At 47.1% G+C, this 26,697-nt stretch overlaps 1 protein-coding gene across 6 annotated transcripts in view; it reads right to left on the reverse strand.

Moving 5' to 3' along the window:
- Window positions 1-3,079: 3,079 nt before the first annotated feature.
- The window catches only part of HPS4 (HPS4 biogenesis of lysosomal organelles complex 3 subunit 2), a 33,039-nt gene continuing 9,421 nt past the window's right edge, over window positions 3,080-26,697 (reverse strand). For 2 of the 6 annotated variants that reach the window (XR_010125851.1, XR_010125852.1), the window contains exons 5-15: window positions 25,031-25,138; window positions 24,502-24,618; window positions 22,917-23,011; window positions 20,745-20,817; window positions 18,415-18,451; window positions 17,646-17,742; window positions 16,113-17,022; window positions 10,628-10,760; window positions 10,045-10,153; window positions 4,928-5,586; window positions 3,080-4,018 (exon numbers count right to left, since the gene is read on the reverse strand). Coding sequence is in view for 4 of the 6 variants with exons in the window: in XM_063662743.1 (XP_063518813.1) it covers window positions 5,415-5,586; window positions 10,045-10,153; window positions 10,628-10,760; window positions 16,113-17,022; window positions 17,646-17,742; window positions 18,242-18,295; window positions 18,415-18,451; window positions 20,745-20,817; window positions 22,917-23,011; window positions 24,502-24,618; window positions 25,031-25,138 (1,905 nt within the window). In the remaining 2 variants the exon portion in view is untranslated. Of the gene's footprint in view, window positions 4,019-4,278; window positions 5,587-10,044; window positions 10,154-10,627; window positions 10,761-16,112; window positions 17,023-17,645; window positions 17,743-18,241; window positions 18,296-18,414; window positions 18,452-20,744; window positions 20,818-22,916; window positions 23,012-24,501; window positions 24,619-25,030; window positions 25,139-26,697 lie in introns of those variants that run through there. The other 4 variants (XM_063662743.1, XM_054470526.2, XM_054470522.2 and 1 more) reach the window with 2 other exon arrangements.

The following is a 26,697-nucleotide window of genomic DNA, read 5'->3' on the forward strand; positions in this document are numbered from 1 at the left end:
GGGATTGGTTTACTTTCCGCCTCCTTCCCAGGCACACACGTTGCTTCTAACTTCTGGGTACCTGCCTTTCCCCATATCTCCCTGCTTCCCATACATTAGCCACCCCCAAGTTCAAGGTGAGGGCACCTGCTTCTTTGAGCGTGGAGAGCACTGTGCACCCTACGAGGTTCCTTCCCCTACCTTATCCTTGTCAACTGCACATTTAACACATGAGAAAACAGGCTCAGAGCGGGCAGTTGACATGATCAAGGTCACGTGGCCAGCTGCAGGGCAAGCTGGAATTGGAAGCCGAGTATCCAGGCTCACAGCACAGCGCATCTTCTGACGTCTGCACACACAACCAGGCCTCACTTCCTCAGCATGCAGAAGGACCACACCCCTCCGGCCCCCCAGGTCCTTCTCCCTGTCCCGGGAGGCCACTTGCCTTCTCAGAACACTCAACAGGGCCCTCCATTTGCTGAAGGCCCATGATAGGCCAAGTCCTTACGTCCATTTCCTTCTCCTATCCATTTTAAAGAAGAGGACACTGAGGCTCAGAGACAGAAGAGCAACTTGCCCTGATTTCCAGCAATAAGTGGCAGAGCTGCGATTTGAACCCAGGTGTCTGACACCAAAGCCCATGTGCTCCTGCCACAGCCACACGAGCCAGTCCAGCCTGGGTGGGGAGGAAGGATGCACAAGGTGTCTTTTAGCAGCACACTCGGTAGAGGACTTGTCTCCCTCTCCTCCCCATTGGTTTGGCAGCCCGGGCCTCAAGCCCTTTTCTTGGGGTGCTTGGCCCAGCTGATAGCGAGGCAGGGCAGGGGAGAAGGGTTGCAACTTTTTGGCTTGTACCTCGACATGCACAGGCAATCATAAAACACCTCCCAGCTCTTGACAGGATTCCAAAGCACTCTCTGGGTTTTATTCTCAGGGGAAGTACAGCTAATTTCAGGTTTGGACATTTAAATCCTGGATCAACAGAGAAGGTGTCCTATTTTCACCTTGAAGCCCTTAGAATCTTCACTGTAAGCTTCCCAAACTCACCAAATATGTTGAAGAAAGAAAGATCTAGAGTATGTTTTATTTCTAAGCTAGGATGCTGAGCGTGGGTCTGACACCTGCCCTCCCCCGTCTCCTCAGAGAGAGCCGGGTGGCAGTCAGAATCAAGAAGCAAAGCAGGAGACAAGTGCTTTCCCACACCCACTGCCCTTTTCCCAGGAGCAGCAGTGGGTTCAGGGGTTGGGACAGGCGTGTGTGAGGCTGAGAGTATTAGTGTGGGTTTCCTGCTCACTCCCTCCACCAGCTCCTTCAGGGCAGGAATCTCTCTCCTTGGCTGCCTTCTCCCCTGGGGCTGTCCCTCCCCACCCCAAACCTAATCTGTGCCCAGGCTCATCTGTCCATTATCTGGCCTCCTCTCTTTCAGCCATTCCGCTTCCCACCTGGACAACCACAGCCTCCTGGTGGTTTCCACTCTTGCCCAGCTTATCCCCTACTCAGGAGCTAGTGACGTTCCTCATGAGAACCAGCTCAAGTCACTCCGCTGCATTTTTTTTTTTTTTGAGACAGAGTCTCACTCTGTCGCCCAGGCTGGAGTGTGATGAATCTCAGCTCGGCTCACTGCAACCACCGCCTCCTGGATTTAAGCGATTCTCCTGCTTCAGCCTCCCGAGTAGCTGGGATTACAGGAACACGCCACCACACCTGGTTAATTTTTGTATTTTTAGTAGAGATGGGGTTTCATCATGTTGGCCAGGCTGCTCTTGAACTCCTGAGCTCAAGTGATCCACCCACCTTGACCTCCCAAAGTGCTGGAATTATACAGGCGTGACACTGCGCCTATCTCACTCCCCTACTTAAAGGCTCCCCTGTGCCCCGCAACATGGCAACCTCATGTGGGGCCCCAGCTCTTCTCATGCCCTACCCGTGCTCTGTGGCTCGGTGCTACTGAGAGAGAGGGAACTGGGCATCACAAGAAGAAAGCAAGTTGGCAGGAGGATGGATTTGTTTCCTGTGGCTGCTGTAACAAATAAGCACACACCTGGAGGCTTACAACACAAACCTATGCTCTCACAGTTCTGGAGGCCAAAGTCTGAAATCAGTTTCACGGGACCGAATTCAGTATGTTGAGAGTCACAGTCCCTCCGCACACTCTAGGGCAGAATCCACTTCTTGCCTTTTCTGGCACCTGGTGGCTGCTGGCATTCCTTGACTGGCGGCCACATCACTTCAGTCTTTGCCATCTTCACGTGGCCTTCTCTGTGTGAGTAACCTCCCCCTGCCCCTCTCCTAAAAGCACATTTGTGAGGGCATTTAGGGACCACAGGATAAGCCAGGATCGTCTCTTCGTCTCAAGATCCTTCACTCAACCACATCTGCAAACATCCGATCCAACAAGGCAACATTCACAGGTTCTGGGGATCGGGACCTGATCTTTGGGGGCCACCATTCAGCTCACTACACACACAGGGAAGTGGCCTGTGGCAGGGAGGCTCACACCAGAGAAAGGTCTGCTGCTACTCACCCACCTCCAGCAGGGCGGGGTGTTAAGAACGCAGTTAACTGGGCGGCATGGGAAGTACATCTTAGCCACATTGGAAAAGACCACCAAATATGCAAGACAGACACCATGGAGGGCGACTTCAACAAAGCCCCTGGGCTCCACTTGCTACCACCCTCTGTCTGTGGAAGTGACAACGGCCCACAAGTCTAAATGCTTCCCTCCAGGGGAGGAGACAGTTTGATTAGGCTCAAACATCCCCTCTAGGGGTCCTTTCCCAGTAGGAATCTGATTGCCACTTGATATGGTTTGGCTGTGTTCCCACCCAAATCTCATTTTGTAGTTCTCATAGTCCCCACATGTCGTGGGACGGACCCGGTGGGAGGTAATTGAATTATGGGGGTGGTTACTTCCATGCTGTTCTTTCGACAGTGAGTTCTCGCGAGATCTGATGGTTGTATAAGGGGCTTTTCCCCCCTTTCACTCTGCACTTCTCTTTGCTGCCACCATGTGAAGGCTGTGTTTGGTTCCTCTTCTGCCATGATTGTAAGTTTCCCAAGGTCTCTCCAGCCCTGCGGAACTGTGAGTCAGTTAAACCTCTTTCCTTTATGAAGTACACAGTCTCGGGTATGTCTTTATTAGAAGCGTTGAGAACGGACTAACAGACCACTGTTAATCACTCATGCGACCTTTATCCTTACAGTTCACAGGTGGCAGATGGCTGGCACAGACGGAGCCAAAACAGAGGCTTTTCTGCCCTGAAGAGTCACTAGAATCTGTGGTCCTGGATCGCTGACAGTGGCACTCGGTGTCAACTAGGAGTCCAGGGTGGGCAGGCTGTCCTGCACACTGCCTTCCCTTGGGAAACGTGGCCATAAGAGGTTGTGGTGCCCATTCCAGCAAGAACACGCTGCTTGGCTGTCCGTCGCTGGGCCTGTACTCTGGGGATGCTAATTTTGAGGCGATGGGCCTGGGGCTGTGGGATAAACCGTGTCCTGAGTGACCCCCTGAAACCTCTGAAATATTAAAAAACGGGAAAACAGCGGGCTAAGTGTTTCTTCTCTGCAGCCTCTGGGCCACAGTTACCAAGCTTTAGAGATGACGGCTGCAGCTGCCAGTGCCCTGGGGCTCTGAGCAGAACCTCCACTGCAGAAACTAAGCAGGATCAAAGGAGGAAAGAAAGGGGCACACCTGCAAAGTAGTTTCAGGACTTTACTTTTTCTGAGTTAATCCAAGTGGATGAGACTTTTCCATATACACGGATAGGCTTTGTACGGTTCCATTTTGGGTCAGTGGAAGAATTTTCACAACACAAATGACATTATAAAGTTGTCTTCTCTGGCCTGGTACTGGGGACCACTGGTCAAAGACAACGTGAGACATTGCGGGGGCTTCCTGGAGCTGCAGCAACCACAGCAGAGAACTTGTAATGAATTTTTTCTGGGAGAACATAGCAGAGGACTAAGACAACATTTATCCTAGCTTCCAATAGGATCCTCTTCCATCTAGGCAGATGGGATCCAAGAGACAGCAGAGATCCTGGAGAGAGGTGACAGAAGAGGGAGACACAGGCTTGGTGTATTCGATCAGCTGCAGCTGGTGCTCCCTGGAGCAGCAGGCTGCAGCCTGGCACCCCTGCAAACAGACGGTCCTTACCCAGCCACACTGAACCCAGGGAAGGAAAAGAGGGATGTGCCCACGTTACACTTACACACACACACACACACACACACACACACACACTGTCTTAACCCTTACCTTTGTCACAAAAAATGCTGCCATTTAATTACTCGGAACTCTAGCATTTTTTGGCTATTTTATTTTTAGCCCTTGGAAGCTTGTTTCAAGAAAAAGACACCATATCATAAACATCAGATATCAGTTCACTGACATGAAATTATTAACAATACAACTCTCAAATGGAATCTCAAGTACTTCCAGTAAACATTCAGTTAAGATTTTGACAAATATTTTCATCCTGCAATCTGTCTCATACTGTCAAAAAAATGTCTGACTATAATGTAATAGAACTGAGGTTTTAACTACCACACAAGTCCAGGAACACACAACTGAATGTCATTCCCTTTTACGCAGCCACCACTGAAAAGCACAGTTGCTTTTACCCCCCAACATCTTGTAAACTCCTATTTAGGGACACTCGCTCGAGGGGAACCAGCTGCACAGCCCACTTGTAGTCAAAGGCAGCGCAGGTTGGTCCTGTTGTCACTGAATTCTCAGGGTTCAGCTCCCAGGGCTTTTATAAAGGGATCTCAAAAGCCCAAACTCCCTTCCATATTATTAAGGCTTGCCCCCATTGTGGGTCCAAAGAAGACGCCCCTAGATTTGAGTAGAGTTCCAACAGAATTCAACCAGGCAGTCTCCGTGTGCTGCCGCTTCCCTGCAGGAACGATGCAGACCTCCCAGCAGGACCACACTGGAGAAACCTACCTGCGGCGTGGGCGTGGAGTCGGCCTGCTCACAGATCCAGCACCTCGATGTGCAGTCACACCGCCTACCACCACCTGGTGTGGGGGTTGAACACACACACTCTGGGCTAGTGGACGATCAAGTTCTAGAAAAAATGCCAACTTGGAATCTTGTGGCACCAGTTCAAGCTGGGATGAAACAGCAGCAGGAGATATGAAATACCTCAGGCTCAGTATGGCAGAGAGGGAGCCAAGCCCGTCCCGGCCCCAACACCACCGATTAAATACAGTTCTTTATCAAGTGCTCTGGGTCTGCTGACCTGAAGAACTAACCCCTGCCCCCAAAACACATCCCAATCTGCAAAAGGAATAACAAAAACTCAAATATCATTATGTTCCTAAAAAAGGGAATGTTTTCAAGAAAAATAAAATAGAGGGGCCTTTTCAGTTATAAAAGGCAGAGCTTCCTTTACTGGTTTTCTCCTTTCCAGTCACCTCCTGGGTGCAGTTCAGAGCAAGTTCACCCCGTGCTTCAGCAGCTTCTGCTTGGCTTTGCCGGAGAGGCTGAAGGCGCCATCCTGAGGGTTTGGGAAGCCGGAGCTCCGTGCTGCAGGTGCCAGCTGCTGGAAATATGTCTCCTGGATGGGGTTGCAACAGGCGTACACGGCCGTGGAGGCATTTCTGTTGGAGGAAGAAGGAAGACAGCGGCCCGATGCTGCTGGTGCTAATCTCAGACCACACAGAGACCTCAGTAAGGTTCTTGTCACAGAGGACCCAGGACACCCAATGTGGCATGTGCAGCTGTCATGGCACGGAATTCTATTTATTCAGCTGAGTTTCAGGCTTCAGTGCCAATACCACCTTTCCTTCCTTTCAGCTCACTAGATGCTGGAAGAGTACGTGGCGGGACCATCCACAGTGGCAGCAGCCACAGAGCCTGGAGTTATAAGTACTGCATAAAGGAACTGTGGAGTGCCGGCTTTCTTGATATACTGGCAGCTATGCAATGTGCTCTGCATACAGTCTCTGCTTTGCCCCTCACATGAGCTCTGCAGTGGTGGTATGGTCCCATTTCACAGACGAGGACCCTGAGGCTCAGAGTGAGTAGCTGGGGCTGCCCTGCCTCTATGACGACGCAATGACAGTGTCCGAGAAAGGAATCTAGTCTGCTCTCCACACTGGGGGTGGCTGGATAGACTAAGGGGGAGTGAAGGACAGGAGTGGGTGTGACATGAAGTGACAAGAAGCCTGTGGACACGGAGAGGGAGGGATGAGGGCACTACACAGAGGCGGAGCCACCTGGGAGGAGCCAACTCCAGGCCAAGGTAAACCCCCCTGGTTTCTGGATCCTGCCTCTCCAACTATTATGGGCCTCAGTTTCCCCCAAATCTAGTGAGAAAGGGTGGAGTCAGGGACTGCTAAGGCTCCCCTCACTCAATTCTCTCCTTCCCTGTAAGGGAGAAAAATCCCACTCTATTCCAAGCTTCAGTGTCTCCTGCACCCACTGGCCCAGCAAGACAATCTCTTCTCACAGCCCTGTGGGAGGGCTCCGAGGCCAGGTGGTTATGAGCATGGATCTGGAGTCACACACACTCAGGTGCTAATCCCAGCCCTATTACTTTCTAGTGTGTGTCCTGGGCTGCTATTCAACATTTCTGAGTCCCAGCTTTTTCATCTGTACAGTGGATGTTGCAACAGCATGTGCCCTCATTGGTGTTTTGTTTTGTTTTGTTTTAAAGAATGAGATTAAGTGAGTGCTTAACACATTGTGAGTGGTTAAGAAATGGTAGCTGTTCATATGTAGAAAGCTGAAACTGGATCCCTTCCTTACACCTTATACAAAAATTAACTCAAGATGGATTAAAGACTTACATGTTAGACCTAAAACCATAAAAACCCTAGAAGAAAACCTAGGCAATACCATTCAGGACATAGGCATGGGCAAGGACTTCATGTCTAAAACACCAAAAGCAATGGCAACAAAAGCCAAAATTGACAAATAGGATCTAATTAAAGAGCTTCTGCACAGCAAAAGAAACTACCATCAGAGTGAACAGGCAACCTACAGAATGGGAGAAAACTTTTGCAACCTACTCATCTGACAAAGGGCTAATATCCAGAATCTACAATGAACTCCAACAAATTTACAAGAAAAAAACAAACCACCCCACCAAAAAGTGGGCGAAGGATATGAACAGACACTTCTCAAAAGAAGACATTTATGCAGCCAAAAAACACATGAAAAAATGTTCATCATCACTGGCCATCAGAGAAATGCAAATCAAAACCATAATGAGATACCATCTCACACCAGTTAGAATGGCGATCATTAAAAAGTCAGGAAACAACAGGTGCTGGAGAGGATGTGGAGAAATAGGAACACTTTTACACTGTTGGTGGGACTGTAAACTAGTTCAACCATTGTGGAAGTCAGTGTGGCGATTCCTCAGGGATCTAGAACTAGAAATACCATTTGACCCAGCCATCCCATTACTGGGTATATACCCAAAGGATTATACATCATGCTGCTATAAAGACACATGCACACGTATGTTTATAGTGACACTATTCACAATAGCAAAGACTTGGAACCAACCTAAATGTTCAACAACGATAGACTGGATTAAGAAAATGTGGCACATATACACCATGGAATACTATGCAGCCATAAAAAATGATGAGTTCATGTCCTTTGTAGGGACATGGATGAAACTGGAAACCATCATTCTCAGCAAACTATCGCAAGGACCAAAAACCAAACACCGCATGTTCTCACTCATAGATGGGAACTGAACAATGAGAACACATGGACACAGGAAGGGGAGCATCACACACCAGGGACTGTTGTGGGGTAGGCGGAGGGGGGAGGGATAGTATTAGGAGATATACCTAATGCTAAATGACGAGTTAATGGGTGCAGCACACCAACATGGCACATGTATACATATGTAACAAACCTGCACATTGTGCACAGCACATGTACCCTAAAACTTAAAGTATAATAATAATAAAATTAAAAAAAAAAAAAAGAAATGGTAGCTGTTGTTTCTATTACTATTATTGAAATAATCTCTCAACAAATGCCTTGAGCCATGTATCTCAACACTAAACCCCTCTCAGCTCTGAGGAAGGTGACATACTGCAGGGCCACAAGGTGGTTGGTGGAGCAGATGCTGACATTTTACTTGTTTCCGCTCCCACAAAACAGACACACACACCCCCAACACAGCCAGTTCCCAAACCAGTGACTGTAGATGCAATTTGCCTCTGGGTTGCCAGCCTGGGGCAGCTGTGAATTAAAGCCAAAGACACATTTCTGACAGAAAGATCTATTGAAATATTGGCTGGAGACGGTGAGAGGCAGCAGAACACCTGGCGCTCAAGTGTGGTGGGTGACAGGGCATCAGAACAATCCTAATCACCCACCCAGGCTCCCTGTCAGTCCACCACCCATGCCCCTCGCACTGGACTACACTGCCCCAACACTGAAATGTGTGTGGAAAGGTCATACATGTGCTTAACAGTTGGAGAAAATGCTTCAAATCCTGGCCCTGCCACTTAAGAAGAATATAACCCTGGGCAAGCTGCTTATCCTATTTGTGCTTCAATTTTCTCATCTATAAAATGAGGATTTAAAAAATGCCCTTGAAGCCGGGTGCAGTGGCTCATGCCTGTAATCCCAGCACTTTGGAAGGCCAAGGTGGGCAGATCACTAGGTCAAAACATTGAGACTATCCTGGCCAACATGGTGAAACCCTATCTCTACTAAAAATACAAAAATTAGCTGGGTATGGTGGCAGGCGCCTGTAGTCCCAGCTACTCAGGAGGCTGAGGCAGGAGAATTGCTTGAAACCAGGAGGCAGAGGTTGCAATGAGCCGAGATTGAGCCCCTGCACTCCAGCCTGGTGACAGAGTGAGACTCCATCTCAAAATAAATGAATAAAAAATAATGCCCTTGACCAGATGGTTCCAAGGGCTACGTGGACTAATATACACATTGTCAGCACTGCCCTTGACCTGCTAACTTGCTTTATTTTCTGTTACCAGTTGTCAACCAAATTCTCAGGTCCCAGCCTCCTAGGGCTTTTATAAAGTGATCTCTAAAGCCCAAACTCCCTTTCTGGTTTCATAAGAGAAGCATATAGAAAGAAAAAAACAAATTTGCTTGCTTAAATACTGTAAATTACAATAATCATTAATAGATCTATATTTCTTCTGGCATGGAGGTGTTCAAGCTATGCCATAATGTGAAAAAAGACAACTGTAAAATTGTACATTAGTAGAATCCTATTTTCTAGAAGACTTAAAATAATTAAAAATACAATTTATCTATATGTACAAAAAATAAAAACCAAAAACCAATAAAACCTGGAGCAATATATACCAAACTGTAAAATGTGGTTATTTCTTGGTGTGTGATGGAGATGAGAGAGGAAAATGTTTTACTTGATAGATTTCCAAGCATTCTGCATGACTGTATGGTCAGCACATATTACCTTTTTTTTTTTTTTTTTTTGAGACGCAGTCTCACTCTGTTGCCCAGGCTGGAGTGCAATGGTGTGACCTCAGCTCACTATAACCTCTGCCACCCGGGTTCAAGTGATTCTCCTGCCTCAGCCTCCTGAGTAGCTGGGACTACAGGCACCCACCACCCTGCCCAGTTAATTTTTTGTATTTTTAGTAGAGACAGGGTTTCACCAGGTTGGCCAGGCTGGTCTTGAACCCTGACCTCAAGTGATCCCCCTGCCTCCCAAAGTGCTGAGATTACAGGTGTGAGCCACTGTACCCAGCCATAATACTTTTTAATTAGAAAGACAACAATATTTCAACACTGTTTCTAGAAAGGAGACGGAGCCACTGTCCCTAGTAACGGATGTAGCTCCATGATGGTGAGAACCTCAGGTTCCTTCACTGCTGGACCCCAAGCATCTAAAGTAGGAAGGGAACCAGAAAGTCCATGGCACGTGACTGCACAACAGTGGATGATGGCGGCAATAGGAACAGAAAAAGGAAGGCCTTAAGGGAGTAACTAGAATGTTTTTCATCTACTTAGGAATAAGGCGCTGCCTGGGACCCACAGGTGGTTCCCATGAGCAGGACCGTGGAGAGTAAGTGGGGGAGCGACTCAGGGAGGCTCACCTGACAGTCATTTCATAAAGCGCGGGCAGCTGGGCAAATTCGCTATGCATCAGGCTGACGGCCTGGAGGAAGCGGCGATCCTGCGGGGTGGCCACCTGCGGCAGGTTTGCTTCCAAAAGAGGACACAGAGTTGTGAAGAGCAGACAGTTACCATCCGCCCTCCCACCCCCTGAAGCCTGGTACTGAACACAGGGACTGAGCACGGCTCAAGGCCATGAGTTGGCTGCCCGGGGCAGAGACAAAGGCCCGGGGCATTGGGCTTCTGCTGCCGCCGCCATGCGATGCAGCACCCGGTTTCTGCGTGTGGATCTCAACATTCTGAGACAAACCTATCACAGATATGTGAACATGAACTTCTCTCAAAACACTGGGAAACGCCAAAAACAGACATATGAGCAGAGAAGCGTCTGCCCAGTGAACGCCACACTCCGTGGGAGCGGGCTCCCGGTGAGGAGACAGCCCTGAACGCAGGTCAGACAACTCTGCACAGCCGTGTCATCACGATGCTAGGGCTCAAGTTCTCACCTCCACCCGTCTAGAATCTGGTATCTCTGTCGCCCCAGGCCCCTTGGCTGGTTCTTACCCATCAGCAAGCTCTGAATGCGGTCGTAATGTGTGAAGTTGTAGGTGCTGCTTGTGGAGGCTGCCTCATCCCTGGGCAGCGTCTCTTTCAGGTGGACTTCCAGCCCATTCAGCGACGCCAGGCTGCTGTGGTACTGCAAAGGGGGAGAGGGTCATGGGCTTGTAGGGCTGACCTCAGCAAGCCTTCTGAGGGCTAGTTAACCACAGACTTAGTTAAAAAAAAAATCCTCCAACCAGGCACGGTGGCTCACACCTATAATCCCAGTGCTTTGTGAGACCGAGGCGGGAGGATCACTTGAGCCAGGAGTTCAAGGCTGCAGTGAGCCGAGACCACACCACCGCACTCCAGCCTGGGTGATAGAGTGAGACTCTGCCTCAAAAAAAAAAAAAAAAAAATCATTCATGGAGTATCTTACTGCCTACTTGATCCAGCAAAATGGACTCTCACCAACATTTTTCTTTCACCCTTATGTTCTAATGTTTTTAAAATTAATGATTATATTGTAGATTTAGAAAAGAGATGAGCAAAAAAATAACAAGAAAAACTACCCATCATTTCACCATCCAGTAATAGCCACTGTCACCACTGTGGTGTATCTTATTTTAACCATGGCTTTCCTACCCAGGCTGCATGATTTCACAATACAAACAACCTGGGACCATCCCGCATTGTTTCTCACTGGCCCTGGGTACAGAAGTCCCTCACTGGATGTAACATGGTAACTTCTCTCTGCTACATCTAGCACGGTCCTGGCTTTCTTGGAAGGACTAAGTGTCAGTCACACAGCTTTCTGCACTTGATGGTTCAGAGGAGGAATACAGTTGAGGACGACTGTCAAGCAGATGGGTTCAAGTACCTGTATTTTTACAAACCTCCAAGGAGATAAAGTTTAAGTACAATTGAAAACACTGGACTATACCGTTTTGTGTAACTCTTTTTCTGTAAAATAAAAATGAGATCAAATCATAAATAATGACTGATAGTTTTTTAACCTAACAACATAGGATGCACTGCTTTTCTCATCTTTAAATATTCTATCATATAATTCTTTAATGGCTGTGAGGTGTTCTTCAAGCTCCACTGAGGGCTTGACTCAGTAGGCCAGGCCTGTCGTAATAGGCTTGGTCTGAAATGGGGTTTCCTGGGCCTGCTTCAGCCACAAGAAAGAAGGCCACTGTCCCCAAGCATTTGCAGTTCCCAGGTAAAAAACATCCCAAGTTCAGCCTCTTTTTAGTCAAATGACCAGGAGCAAGTTACCAAGTTTTCTGTGCCTCATTTTTCTATTCATCTGCAAAATGGGAACAGTACAGGACTATTGAGTGACTTAAATGAAATGACACATCCAAAAGTCCTTTGTAAACTCTAAAGTGCTATCCTGAGGCAGAGTCTTTTTATACAGTCAAGGAAATGAAAATAATCATATAAAAGAAATGGTGTCTCTTTAGAGATCACAGATAATTTGTGGACTATTTTTCAACAGCTATGTAAGAAAAATAAGTGCATATAAAAAGTACAGAGATGCAAACAGAATGCTTCTGAAGTAAATGTCATGAAGCTTACATGTTATTTTGGGAGTATATTGGTGTTAAATCAGTTTTCCTGTATGAAAGTCTCAGAAATGATATTTCAAGTCAATAGGTGTGACATACAAAGTTATTTTCTATGCGCGCAGTTTTGTATCCTCAATGCTTAGTAGAGTGCCTGACTCCTAGTAGGTGCTCAATAAATGAATCCACTAAATGAATGAATAAATGAACACATCCAATGCCAAGCACTGCCAATTTATGAGCTATTTGGTTTAAACCAAGGGTGCAGAGCTATGTAAAAAGATATGTGCTCAGGAAAGACAATCATAATATCTCATGTTCAGATCACTGAGAGAGCCTGACCAATACTGCGTTTAACACTGAGCCTCTTATTTGAACAGATGTGTGTGTGTGCATGTGCCCACACCCACACGGGCACACATAAGCATTCACCTGATGAAGTCAAACCACAGCCCACTGAAAGTTTTTGGACCTCAAGAACCTGCTAACAGTCATCCCTTCCATGTTGAGCTGGTGTCCAGAGGAAGAAACAACAGGAACAGAGAGTGAGCCATGCCAAAAACTGTTTCCCCATAGGCACTGAGCTTTGCTTCCAGAACCTTCTGCCTAACTTGCACTCAAGATAGGATCACTTAACCATAAAAACACAGTTAATCACCAGATGCTATGTCAGATGACATGTGGATAATTTTTTACTGATAACCAAGTGCTTTCATACATACCAGGGGTCAGCAAACTCTAGCCTATAAACTAAATCCAGCCTGTTGCCTATCTTTGTACAGCCTGAGACCTAAGAATGGTTTTTATATTTTTTTACATGGTTGGGGAAAAAAGTCAAAAGAATAATGTTGTAACATGTGCAAATTATATGAAGTTCCAATTCCATGTCCATAAATAATTACTGGAATACAGTCATACCATTTATATACTGTCTATGGCTGTTTTTGTACTGCAACAGCAGAGCTGAAAAGCTGTGCAAAGCTGAAAATATTTGCTTTCTGGTCCTTTACATAAAACGTTTGCCAGCCACCGATATATACTGCTACATAATGTGATCCTCACAACAGCCCTAGGCGACGCAGAGCTGAGGCTAATTCCTGGGTCCTCTGACTTCTAGTGCACACAAAAGCAAGTGGCACAAATGTCAGTGTGTGACACAGCGTGCAGAAGGAGCAATGCATGGAACACACATTCACTTAGAAATACCGGCTTCCCAGTTGGGGGAAGGTGTTTTTTCATAAAATGTTTTATGGCAACACTCTCACACTAACTTCAAGCCTCATGTACTGTACACAGAAGCTCCATGTCCTATTGTAGTGATAAATAATTAATCTGATCACTGTGTTTGAAGGTCAATGAGATTATCTTGGGGTTTGAGTAATGGACTATCAGCGGCTCTATGCTGCCCCCTGGTGTGAGCCTATTACGCTCCCTCTGAGGGAATTCCAGCCCCAATCCCAACCCTCCTGGCTGCTCCACCCACGGCTCCTTCCACCATCCCAAGCCCTGCTGCCCCTCACCCTACCCCCACTCCCTGTGGAAGCTGATCCACCCAAAGACAAGATAGCCAAATGACACAAGGGCAGTTTGGCAGTATGTAACATCATTAAGGAGCCCTTGCAAAAGGGGTGTGCTCACCATAACTGGGGGTATTTGGTTTTTCTAGACAGTAGCAGAGGGGCTGCAGGGAAATCAGATAAAGTATTTTCAAGGCTAGTCTGGGACAAAAAGGCAATCAAACACCTCTTCTCAATTATAAAACAGAAATCCTTTGGGTCTGATTAACAAACCCACTCTCAAACCAGTGGGCTGATCAAAGTTAGTCACTCCATACTAGAAAAGATCAGCTTTTCAGGGCTGGGTGCAATCATGCCTGTAATCCCAGCACTTTGGGAGGCCGAGACGGGCAGATTACCTGAGGTCAGGAGTTCGAGACCAGCCTGACCAACATGGAGAAACCCCGTCTCTACTAAAAATACAAAATTAGTTGGACCTGGTGGTACATGCCTGTAATCCCAGATACTCAGGAGGTTGAGGTAGAAGAACCGCTTGAATCGGGGAGGTGGAGGTTGCAGTGAGCTGAGATTACGCCATTGCACTCCAGCCTGGGCAACAAGAGTGAAACTCCATCTCAAAAAAAAAAAAAAAAAAAAAAAGGAGAAAAGATTAGCTTTTTCTCTTCCATAAAACTGCAGTCTATTTCCCGGGGCCTAGCCAGCATCAAACCCTGCTTTCCACAGAAGCCCATGGAGGCTGATATCATAACAGCATGGATAGACCTTGACACACCAGGGGATATGGCCATAGAGCACGAGCCACAGAAGGCAGGACACTGACCCCCTTTCTTCAGCTTCCCAGCTATCACCGCAAGGGCAGGGCAGTCGGGGGACAGAGAGGCTGGGGTGGGGAACCAGAAACAAGCGAGAATTCTGGACCTGCCACTTGCAGGAGATCTTTCCATCTCAATGAGGCTGTTTTCTTACTGGTAAAATGGGAGTTACAAGGCCTCCTTCCCAGAACTGTTCTAAGGCTTGGCTAAAACAAGAGATGCAAAGTATTTCGCATATAGTTGGTGCAGAATACATCTCAAAGAGCAGCCTGGGCTATTTTTTCCTTTTTGTGGGGGAAGGTAAAAAGAAAGGTATTATATCCACTTTATTGCATTCAAACACTGGGCCCTTCAAAATGACATTTCTAATGCTCGACACTGTGCAGAATAGACCATGAAAACCAAGGCATCGGCAGGGAGATGAAGCGTTCAACACTGCAGCCACAACTCCCTGCATTGTTATAAGAAGGAGATGGATAGTCACTCCTAGCTATGGTGAATGGGGATACAGGAAGCAAATGAGCCGTAACTCAGTGATCCAGGGTCTGTGGAAAGGGGACAGAGAAGCCTGACAGCTCCAGAGAGCATTCTCTTGCTAGGAGCTCTGTGCAAGGAAGCTGCTGTGCAGTCTTATCTCTTCTTCTGTATTTCAAGGTAACTAGCTCATTTATGGAGGGTCACAAGCCCTGCATGATAGTAAGATCAGCTTAGAATAATACACATTTAAGAATAAAAACAAGGAAAGCCCCAAGACACCATTTGCCCTGCAGCAATTTCAACCTGCTGTTCTTGCTGCTACCACTTTCCCTGCCTACTAAAGCAAGGCTGTTACTATAGCAACTGAATCTCCAGTGTGAGCCCCAGGGAAGGTCAGTTTACCACTCTAAGCCTCTAAGCGGGGAAGGGGCTGGAATAGTTTAAGACCCCTCCAGAGCCAGGTAGGATTTCAGACGTCCCAGCCTTCTAGGAAGGAGCTTCACATCAGGTACGATGCTGGGGCTATGGAGGGAAACACTGGGTTTCCAGGGAACTCCCAACCCAGGCTGTGACACACTGCAGAGGAGTTTCCAGCCGACACGGAACCTAGAGCTGTCCAGGCTAGGAAATGAGGCCATGAGCAGAGGCGGCACAACAGTGACCGTGCACGTATGCGTGCAGTGTCTGCCTGCATTATCTTACTGCATCTGGAACAGGAGGGTCTACCACCACCCCTACATGACTGAGGAGTTAGCCGAGGCTCAAGGGGACAAAAGTCTGTGGGCAAGTTCACACAGCTAGAGGACAAGGGCCAGGATTCCATCTCAGGCCTTCCCTTCCTCCAAGGCCTGCGCTCTGCAAAACTAGAAACAGCAGAAGAAGAGAACCAACACTTGTTGGATGCCAATGCACCACCAGTGCTATGCGCTTGCTTGACTCACTCTTACCCCCCACAAAAACCCACAGAGGCAGGTACTACCTCCATCGTCTAAACAAGAACGTCTTGCCCAGGGTCACATAACTGAGGGCTGAGCCTTTATCCCTTCCCTGGGTGTCAGCACAGTGCTGTGAGGGAAGCACAGGAGATCAGCAGAGGCCTCAGAGGGGCAGGAGAAGGTCTGAGGACACTCACCACTTCCTCTATGGCTGCGCTGTCTCCCAGCAGTGGCTCCTCAGCTAGCAGGGACAGCACCAGCCCTTTGATGCAGTGAGTGTAGAGATTCATCCTCATGAGCCCCATGCAGGACCCTGCTGGTGTCAGCCTGGAGCTGATTCCATCTGCAGAGGGGCCAGCACCCTGACAGTTTGCTGAGCCTGAACTGCGTTCCAGACCAGGGGCTGCGTGGCTTTCACAGGCCCCATCAACATCCTGATCCAGGCCTTGTTCCCCCGTGGGAAGCCTGTTTCCTCTCTGCCCTGGATCTAAGCGAGGCAATAACAAGGGCCTGCGGGTCCTTCTGGGGAGAGGGTCTGCTCTGGGAATGGGGGCTTGGCTGCTATGGCCAGGATGGTCTTCGAGCTGCTCTTGGGCTCCATGCTGGGTGAGCACCTCAGGAGCAGAGGGAGGGCGCAGGCTGCTGACGGCTGTGTCCTCAGGAGACGTGGGTTCCAGGCTGCTGGAGGCGCTGAGAGATGCCTTGCAGTAAGGAGCCCTGCCATCTGGAACAGGCACATGTAGGAAGGCAAAATGACCTGAGGCCGTTTCCACTTCCTGAGCCTCTGGAATGTGGATTTCAGACAAGTCGAGTTCTTCTTGGAGAAAGACTAGTTCCTTCCCCAGGGAGCAGCTGAGGCCAAGAACCTCACCCCTGGCAGTGTTGTGCAGTCCTGCGGGCCTGATGCTCTCCAGATCATGGCCAGACAAGCATCTGTTCTCCTTCCTGCCATCTGGACAAGCTTCGTCAGGGGATGTGGGCTCTGGGGTGGTCCAGACCATGGATTCCACATGGCCAGTGGCATTTTCTTTCAGGGCAGATGTGCGCCCACCCTTTGGATGGTGCTGGGCTGAACCATCCTGGAGTCCTGCTGGAGATGCTAGAGACCTGGCAAACAAGACAGATGTGAGGAAGGGGCACGTTGACAGATTGCAGGGCAAGTGCCCTTCCACAGTGAGGACTAAAGCACAGGCATCAAGGACAAGGGGGTGCCTGAGGCCACAAAGCCTAAGAGGCCACCAGAGTTAAATCACAGGGGTAAAAATACAGCAACATCTGGCCCTCGGGGCTTCACGTAGTGACACCAGGCTCACCTACTGAAAATGGCAGAGCCCACTGAATAAGACTGACCCACATTTGGAAGGTCTCCTACGCATCAGGCCCTATACTAGGTGCTGTACATATACTATTTTCAAGTGTCACAATGAACTCATGAAAGGGATACTATTGTGTCTACTTTTCAGATGAAAAAACTGAGGCTCAGGCAGGGAATGGACTTGCCCAAGGTCCCATAGCTGGTATAAGTAAGAGAGCTGGGATGTGAAAGCCAATATCATCTCACTATGCCACTCTGTTTCTTAACAAACTCAAGATCCAGATGCTCCAAGACAGGGCATGGGGAAGATGGAATTAAGGAAGGATAGGATGTATCAGAGGTTTGTTTTTTAACCAATCACGTGATGGGGTCCCTCAGGTGTGGTATAAGGTTAACTCTCTGTGCACTCCCTTACCTTGTCATCTGTTCCACCGGGAACTCGTGGAGACTAATGGCTTCCTCTTTGGTCACAAAAACAGGGATAATCTGGACATTCGGGGGCAATGCCGCTCCTGGAATTGCAAAGCAATATGAACAGGGCTCTCCCCCGCGCCAGAGAGGGCAGAGGGGCAATAGCTGCACTGGCGTCATGCATCCAACCCACACGCGGGCTCGGAAAGGGGTGTTGTGAGTGCATTCCTCAGCCAGGACACAGGTTGGCAAACTGCACCTCGAACTCCTGGACCCAGTAAGGAAAGAGTCCCTGCAGGCAACATGACTCCCAGCTTTGGAGAAGGAAGATGTTCGGGAGAGAAAGGTTGAAAAGCACTTTTACAAGAAGAAGATATAAGCTAAGAAAGGGATCTGCTCCAACTCAGGCTTCAGAATAAATCGAAATAACTCTCCTGAGGACGCCTCCACATCCTGCAAAAGGTCTTTCTGGCAGTCGCTGTTTGTCTTACCCTCTCCCAATCACAATCTCCTGGCACTTGACCGAGCAGTCTCACAATATGAAGTTAAGGAGGGTCTGAAAGCAGGGATTTGACAGCATGCCTAAAATCATAGCTTTACCATTAGGGTTCTGGTGGGTAACTTGATTCTTGAAGCTCCATAACATCCATTTTCCTATTATGAGCAGAGGAAATAAACATGCAGATGGCTTGGCCCTTCGCATAACTTGTACAGGGATAGGTAACATAAAAGACCGCCGTTCTCAAGAGGCAACCATGCACCTCACCACTTACCATGTTCCTGCGGGGCATCCCCTCCCGTAGGGAGTCTCTGAAAACAAACACACACAGAAGTTGGCGCTGGGCACCACATTCTCCTCTTGACCTAACCATCAGGAATTTGCTGTGCCATCTGTTCATAAAACAGCCAGGCCCAGAAAGCTTGTCCCAACCACATGCTAAGAGCCAAGCAGATGGAACAGAAGCTCCCCCAAGCTGCTGGCTCCCATTATGGCTGGGATGAAGCAAGAACCTGGGCCCACACAGGCTGCAAGGCAGCAGCTCCACCCAAACTCACATCACACTCTACGTTCTGATTTTCTCAGTCTCTCTCCCTTCTGGGAATAAAACTGAGGATTCGTGTTCTCTTTTACACCTTTGGGGAACTCATATTCTAGAATACAGTCACATATGCCACAGCCCTGATGTAGAATTCACATAAATTCCATTACAATAAAAATGTCAAAGTACTGTGACTCTCACTATAAAGGATTTGACCTAAACAAAATGCTATACCAGATCTCTCGTTTGTTCTGGTTCACAATCAGGGCCTAAAACCTGATGATTTTCTCAAAAATGAAAACATCTCTCATCTCAATCTGAGGGTTCCAAAAGAACCCACCAAAACAAAACCAAACCAAACCAAACAAGAACTGCTCTTCTAGCCAAAATGACTTTCAATCTTAGAATGATATGGTGTTCTTCGTTTTTTGGTGATTTTTTAAAAAACCATGTTTTAGATTACTAAGCCTAACCTCAATTTACTCTAGCCAAAGCGTTGAAAAAAAAAAAATCACATACAATCCCTCATCCCCAAGCTAGTACTATTAATGTTAGGTATTTTTTCCTTAAGCCTATGCATTTTTTATACTTTTGAGGCCACACTATATAAACTTTCATATTTCTGCTTAAAACAGTAACATGCAATTCCTGCCATTAAAACATTTCTGGCCATTTTAAACGGCTGATTAAAATTTTATGAAGGTTTAAGTGATATGAGTGAATTAATCATTTACCTACCTTAGACCAGTAATTAGTAAACTTTCTGTGCAAAAGACAAGACAGTAAATATTTTTGGCTTTGCAGGGCATATGGTCTCTGTCCCACCTACTTGGCTCTGCTATTATAGCTCAAAAGCAGCCAAATAAAACTTCATTTGTAGGCAGGTGGCCCACAGGCCATAATTTGCCACCTCCTACCTTAAGCATTCAAGTTTTGTCTGATTTTTCACTTTCATAAAGCTTGTTGTGATCAAGTTTTGAGTATAACTTTTTTTCAGCAGTTACATTATTTCCTTAAGATATATTCCTAGAAGTCAAATTATTAGGAAAAAAATAAAGGGCATCCTTAACGTTCTCATTATCAAAGTGTTTCCCAGAAAGGCTGCTCAAATTGACACCTATAGCCACAGTGGCTGAGGAGGCTGAATAGAGCCCCACCAGCATTTTACATGCCTGTTCATCTAATATGTGTAAAAAGAGAGCCTCATGATACACTGGAAACCATAGCTTCATACACAAAACAAAAAAAAGGACTGGAAGGAGATATGCCAGATGCTGGCAGTGGTTATCCCTGTACAGTTCAAAGACGGGCAATTTTATTCTCAATGAGCATGCATGACTTTTTTTCAATATAAAAACAATTAAATAAATATAAAATGGAAGTATTTTAGAAAAGTTTGTTTTCTTTATTTTTTTTTTATTTTTATTTTTTGAGACAGAGTCTCACTCTTGCTACCCAGGCTGGAGTGCAGTAGCACGATCTTGGCTCACCTCAACCTCTGCCTGCCAGGTTCAAGCGATTCTCCTGCCTCAGCCTCCCAAGTAGCTGGGATTTACAGGTGTGCACCACCACACCCAGCTAATTTTTGTATTTTAAATAGAGATGGGGTTTCATCATGTTGGCCAGGCTGGTCTTGAACTCCTGACCTCAAGTGATCTGCCTGCCTCAGCCACCCAAAGTGCTGGGATTACAGGTGTGAACCACCGTGCCCGACCCCCTAAATCTTTCTAAAGACACATCCTTTACAGTCTGTCTCTGAAAAGTCTAACATCTCTTTGACATAAAGAGACATCGAATTCTTATGGGAAGTGGAATTCAACCAAGATTTCCTTGGTTCAAAGAAAAAACAACTATCCACGCCTAGCTCATGGAAGAAAACATTTTCTTTCAGCCACGCCAATGGCTTCACTATTGAGGAGGATGACACTGGAGGACTCGGGGTCCTGACAACACCAAGTGAAACAACTGCTCCACGGCCTCTGCCCCTGATCCCTCCAGCCTCAGGCTCAGTGACCGGTGCTCTGGGGGATGCCGTCCAGCCAGGTGGGTGGACTTTACAATACCTGCTCCTGAGGTGCTGTTCGGTGAAGCAGGACCTTGGCGGTGAGGGAGGGCGGGAGCTGGGTGCTGACAATCCTAGGAGGTCACACACAGAACAAGAACACCATGAGAAGAAATACACCAAAACACTCCGAATTTTAAAGGTGCCTAACAGCCTGTATTGACAAGGATCTTGGGTACTTGGCTGGTAGGAGTTTCAACTGGTAAAACCCTTACAGAGGGCACTCCGGCAGTTCCTACCAACATTTAAAATATCCAAACCCTTTGACTCAGCTTGTACCAAGATGTATGCATAAGAATACTCATTACAGGGAGAATGGTAAAAACAATTAAAAATGAGTAAACCATCAAAATGTTCATCAACAAGACAGTAAAGCACAACACAGCCAGAATCCCAAAAAGTATGCAGCCCTCATAAGAATGAGGTGGACCCATATGAACCGGTAAAGAAATCTTCACTATATGCATTGAGAAACCATGTGACCCTATTTAAGGAGATAGCAAAAATAAAATCAATATACGCATATATGTACTGGTGGGGACAAACACACAGAAAGAGCAAGATGCCCACCAAACTGCCAATGGTGAGGACAGATTAAGGGTGAGGGAGACGGTGGGCACAGTGGCTTACTCCTGCAATAACAGCACTTTGGGAGGCTGAGGTGGGAGAATAACTTGAGCTTAGGAGTTTGAGACCTCCATGAGCAACATAGTGAGACCCCATCTCTACAAAAAAAAAAAAAAAATCAAAAACTTGGCCAGGTGTGGCAGCAAGTGCTTGTTGTCCCAGCTACATGGGAGGCTGAGGTGGGAGGATCACTTGAGTCCAAGAGGTCGAGGCTGTAGTAAGCTGTGTTTATGCCACTGCACTACAGCCTGGGCAACAAAGCAAGACTGTGTCTCAAAAACAAACAAACAAACAAACAAAAACAGTGAAGAAAGAAGGGGGGCTCTGTGTGTTCCTCTATTGATTGATTTCTTTACAGTGAAAATGTATTCATGTATTAGCTGTATAATTTAAATACAGGCTGGGTGCAGTGGCTCATGCCTATAATCCAAGCAGTTTGGGAAGCTGAGGATTGCTTGAAGCCAGGTGTTTGAGACCAGCCTGGGCAACATAGCAAGACCTCGTCCCTACAAAAAAGAAATATATATATATATATATATACACATTTAAGAAATGCAAAATGAGAAGAGGGGAAAAAAATACTCTCTTTGGTGGGTATGTCGCTGACGAACTTGGAAGTCCCACAGCTGATTCAGAACCATCATGATAAGAACCGGGGCAAGGAAGAAGAGTGCAAAGCCCACCAGGGTCTATGCTCGGTTCTTCCACATCTGTCATCTCATTTCATTCTTCACAAGAGATGTCTATTTCCCAGAAGAGAAAATTGAGGCTAAGCAACTTGCCCAAGACTGCATGGCTGGCAAAAGAAGGCAGGATCTGGGGCCCAGCCTGTCTGGCCCAAGGGCCCCTGCGAGAGCCTGAGTGCTTCTCCAGTTGCACAGTAGTCGCCTGCTCCTCAGGAAGCTCCGGACACAGCGCAATCGCCCTGCTTGCCCTGGGCTGTGACAGCAAACCCTCCATGAGGAGAGAGGCCTTAGATTACCTAGAGTGGCTCTTGGGCACTCAGATTCATGAAGAAGCCCTCCAACTACGTGAAGAAGTGCAGTGAGTTCTCAGAGGCCAACCAAGACACAGGCCCAGCCAAGAGGCTGGAAGGCAGCTGGATAAGGGCCTGTAAAGCTGCTTTGCAGAGCTGAACTGAGGCAAGCACACCAGGGTCTCTGGGCAGCAGGAGGAGGGTCATAGCAGGCCCCTTCCATGCCTCTTGACTTACAGTGCTGGCTGCTGGCAACGCTGGGGACTCTGCATTAGCATTTTGCAGACTGACAACTATTCCAGCATGCTCCATACTGAGAATTATAGGGATTCCTTGTACATCCTTAACTCTTTTCTGAACACAACTATTTCCAATTTCTCAGCTTTGCTCAAAGACAGGTACACACCTGTCTTTCTAAACTAAGTCAAATCTAAACTACCTGATATTTGCCAAACCAGCCCACTTGGAACTGGCCAGAGACTGGACTCCCCGCTGTGATCTGGAGGTGGCTGATGGGCAGTTGTGCAGCAGGGGAATGGGGCTGGAGGAGAGGGGTCTGGAGTTACTCACAGTCCTTTATAGAGGATGCAGCCAGCAAGAATGTGAGGCGAGCGCTGGCAGGTCTGCAGAATGCGGGCTGCCTTCAGCAACAACAGGGGCTCCACCTGTGCAGGGCAAGAGGCATCATGCCCACCCATCAGCATGCTCACAATTAGGAAGGGAGAAAAGGGGAAAGGGTTGTACAGAACAGCTGGACAGGGTGTAGCTCAAAGCCTGGAAAAGGAGAATGCGTCACACAGTGAAAGCTGTGCCACGGCTTGGGACTATTCTACCTCTCTATACTCAGAACTGTTGATACCACTAAATGCCAAATTCTTAGAACAAGGTGGCCTGTCCAGAAGCTAGAAGGTGCAGCAAATATGGCATATGGCTATTCAAAGGGGTCAAAGTAGATGGCCTGGGAGACCCTGACTATCTACCCTGACAATGCTAAGACCTGACGGCAGCAGAAGAGGAGGGTGTATCCTATAAATACATGTCATGGTACCAGGTGAAACCCACCTACCCTATCCTCCACCTTCCTTCTGAAGCACAATCCCCATGGTGATACAGGTGGCTTGATGTCTGACCAGGTTCCATGACTGTATTCCACCACATAAAATGAAAACATCATGCTCTTTCACTCAGGGAAATATGCCTCAGTTCCACATTCCTTGTATGGAGTCAGGGGCCTAGAAGTCCCTAAAAATACAAGAAAAGCATCTGGACCTGGTCAGGAAGAGCCAGCAATAACCAGCAGCCTCCTCAGACTTCCACCTGCCAGCTAGAACCAGCAAGTATCCACCAGCTGTTAGAACTAGTGTTAATGGAGCCTCCGGAGCTGCTGACACATTAAGAAGTTTATTCTTCATAGCCTCAAGACTGTGCCATCCCAGCCAGCCATTCTATAAAGCTTTGGGGCCAGCTACAGGAAGTTTTCCAGACTGGAGCAGGGAAAACCCTTCCCCATGTCTGGTGGAGTCATGCTCTGTGAAGGCTGAGTCACAGCACCACACCCCTGCTACAGGGACACTATTTACTATCACAGTGAGACACAAGAGAGGGCTGTGAGTCAGGGCTCAGGTAGCTAGCTCTTAATGGGGCAGCACAGGTGGTCAGGCCAGCCACACAAGCAGCCTAGGTTTCACTGAGTGCCAACCGCAAACGGAGCGGCTCAGAGATACAAAAACAGTTTCCAACCATTCTCTCTCAAAGACAGCAACCTTGTTTTTGAAATGTTCATGCTGGGCATTTTTGATGCTGAGAATAACTAGATCATACAATGTCAATATCAAGAGAGGCAGCCTTCAGATTACTGAGTTCAACACTTCTGAGGCATGAACAAAATAATAATTCCCTTTACTGAGCATTTACTTGGTGTCATTTGAGGTACTGCTTCACTTGATCACCAAAACAGTTCTAGAAGGCAGGTATGCTGACACCATTCTTTGGATAAGGGAGATGAGGCTGAGAGGTGACCTGCCGTGTCATGGCCCTGCCTGAGAAGTGACATTCTACTCACTTTTCCAGATATAGTTCACTTCAGGAATATTAAAAAAGTATCCAGAAGCCCTAGTCTTACATATAAAATGAATAAGGAGGATGAAAATGTTACTTTAGTTTGGTCCAAGTTCCAGAGGGAATTGAAAATCTTATGCAGATCACTGGTGTTTTTCAGAATTTGTTCGATGAAGGTGTCCCACTCCGTGCTCAGTTCTTCCTGAGAACAATTCTAAAACAGAAAGAGCCTCAGGTCAATATCTGAGATTTTGAGGGACAGACTCTTTGGCTGGAGTCCCAACTACCTCAAAAATTGTTCCTCACACAGGAAACTGACCGCAAGGGAGGACCTGTTTTAAACCTACCCCATCACGGATCCACAGCACCTGCCGCATGGGGGTGACAAGCAGGGCCTGTGCTTTCTAAACATCCCAGGGAGGAGATAGGGATAAACATTTGGAATAAATGTGACCTATGCCACTAGGCCCAAAAGCATATGAGGGGCTCCCAGAGCTCCTGACCTTGTCCCCAGACACAATGTGTTTATATGAAGTACACAAGAGCCCAGAGTAAGTGCTGCATTCTGGCAATATCGGTTTTTATAAAGAAGCCCAATGTAAGACTCCTCAACCCCATACTCGTACCCCATAAGCTAGGGAAACAGGTCCATTGTAAAAATTAAAGAATCCAATTAGCTGATCCAGAAACCGCTTGCAGCTGACATCAGGGAGCTCCACAGCACAGCCCAGCACCTGTAAAGACAGAAACCAGGAAGACAAGCATTTTCCTTCTCTTTGAGTCCAAACCCAGAATCCTGGCATCCAGGGCTCTCAATTACCTGACTTCACTGGCCCATTGAAATTGATCTATTGTCCCTGAGTCCACACCCTCCATTCTGGCCAAGTTAATCTCCACGGACAAGTAAGTTCTGTACCTCAATTCATTTTGTCCAATCTCAAATGTCCTCTTCCTTATTGTTCATTTCCCCAGAACTTACTCATAACCTTCAGTGCCCACCACCGATTTCAGTATCTCCATGAGGTCTGTTCTATTACCTCGAGCCAATAATGCTGACCTTTTTCTGACCCTTGCATTGTTAGGACTGTTATTTGGACAGTAGATGTTTAATCTGGATTCCATTACAAACGATGGACAGGACTCAAACTCCTTCATGAATGGCCATCATGTCTCTCCAGCTGGATAGAGTGCTTTAAGAGCAAGAACTGACCGCAGTCTTCCCAGTCCTAGAGCTCCAAAATGCTGAGCGTAGTGCTTAGTTCCACAGAAGATAAATACTTTGCCAGGCACGATGGCTCACGCCTGTAATCCCAGCACTTTGGGAGGTCGAGACGAGTGGATCACGAGGTCAAGAGATCGAGACCATCCTGACCAACAGGGTGAAACCCCGTCTCTACTAAAAATACTGGGCGTGGTGGTATGCGCCTGTAGTCCCAGCTACTCAGGAGGCTGAGACAGGAGAATCGCTTGAACCTGGGAGACAGAGGTTGCAGCCAGCCGAGATTGCGCTACTGCACTCCAGCCTGGCAACAGAGCGAGACTCCGTCTCAAAAAAAAAAAAGTACTTGCTGAGTTAGAAAGTAATCTGGTCATATGTTTAAAGAGCCTGAAAAAGTTCCTATTACTTGATGTAGTAATTCTACTTCTAGGAATCTGTCCTAAGAGAATTATCAGATATTTAAACTAATAAACCCTGACAGAAAACAAATAAACAAAAATTCCCTCTGAATGTAAGCTACAGTAGCACAAGGATCTTTGCTTTGTTCCCAGATGTAATCCAGAGCTTACAACAGTCTGGCATGTAAGAAGTGTTCAATTCTTCCAATTGATGAACAGACTGAATGCAATTCCAATCATAATCCCACCAGCTTTTCTTCAGAAACCGACAAACTGATTGTACAATGAAAACACAAAGAACCTGAAATATCCAAAGCTATCTTGAGAAAGAATAAGGTTGGAGGACTTATACTATCTGGTTTCAAGACTTACTATAAAGCTATAGAAATCAAGACAGTGTGGTACTCACACAGAATCTTCAAACAGATCTGTGGAAAAGCCGAAGAGAGTCCAGAAATAGACCCAAGCTTAAATGGTCATCTGATCTTTGGCAAAGGAACCAAAGGGAAATCCAATAGGGAAAGGAAAATGTTTTCAACAATGATGCTGGAAGAACTGGTTATCCAGATGGAAAAAAAAAAAAAGATCCTTGACCTCTATTCACACCATTCACAAATATTAACCCAAAGTGGATTACAGATCTAAATTTAAAAGCTAAAACTATCAAATTCTTACA

This window comes from Pongo pygmaeus, chromosome 23 (assembly GCF_028885625.2).
Source record: "Pongo pygmaeus isolate AG05252 chromosome 23, NHGRI_mPonPyg2-v2.0_pri, whole genome shotgun sequence".
NCBI lineage: Eukaryota > Metazoa > Chordata > Mammalia > Primates > Hominidae > Pongo > Pongo pygmaeus.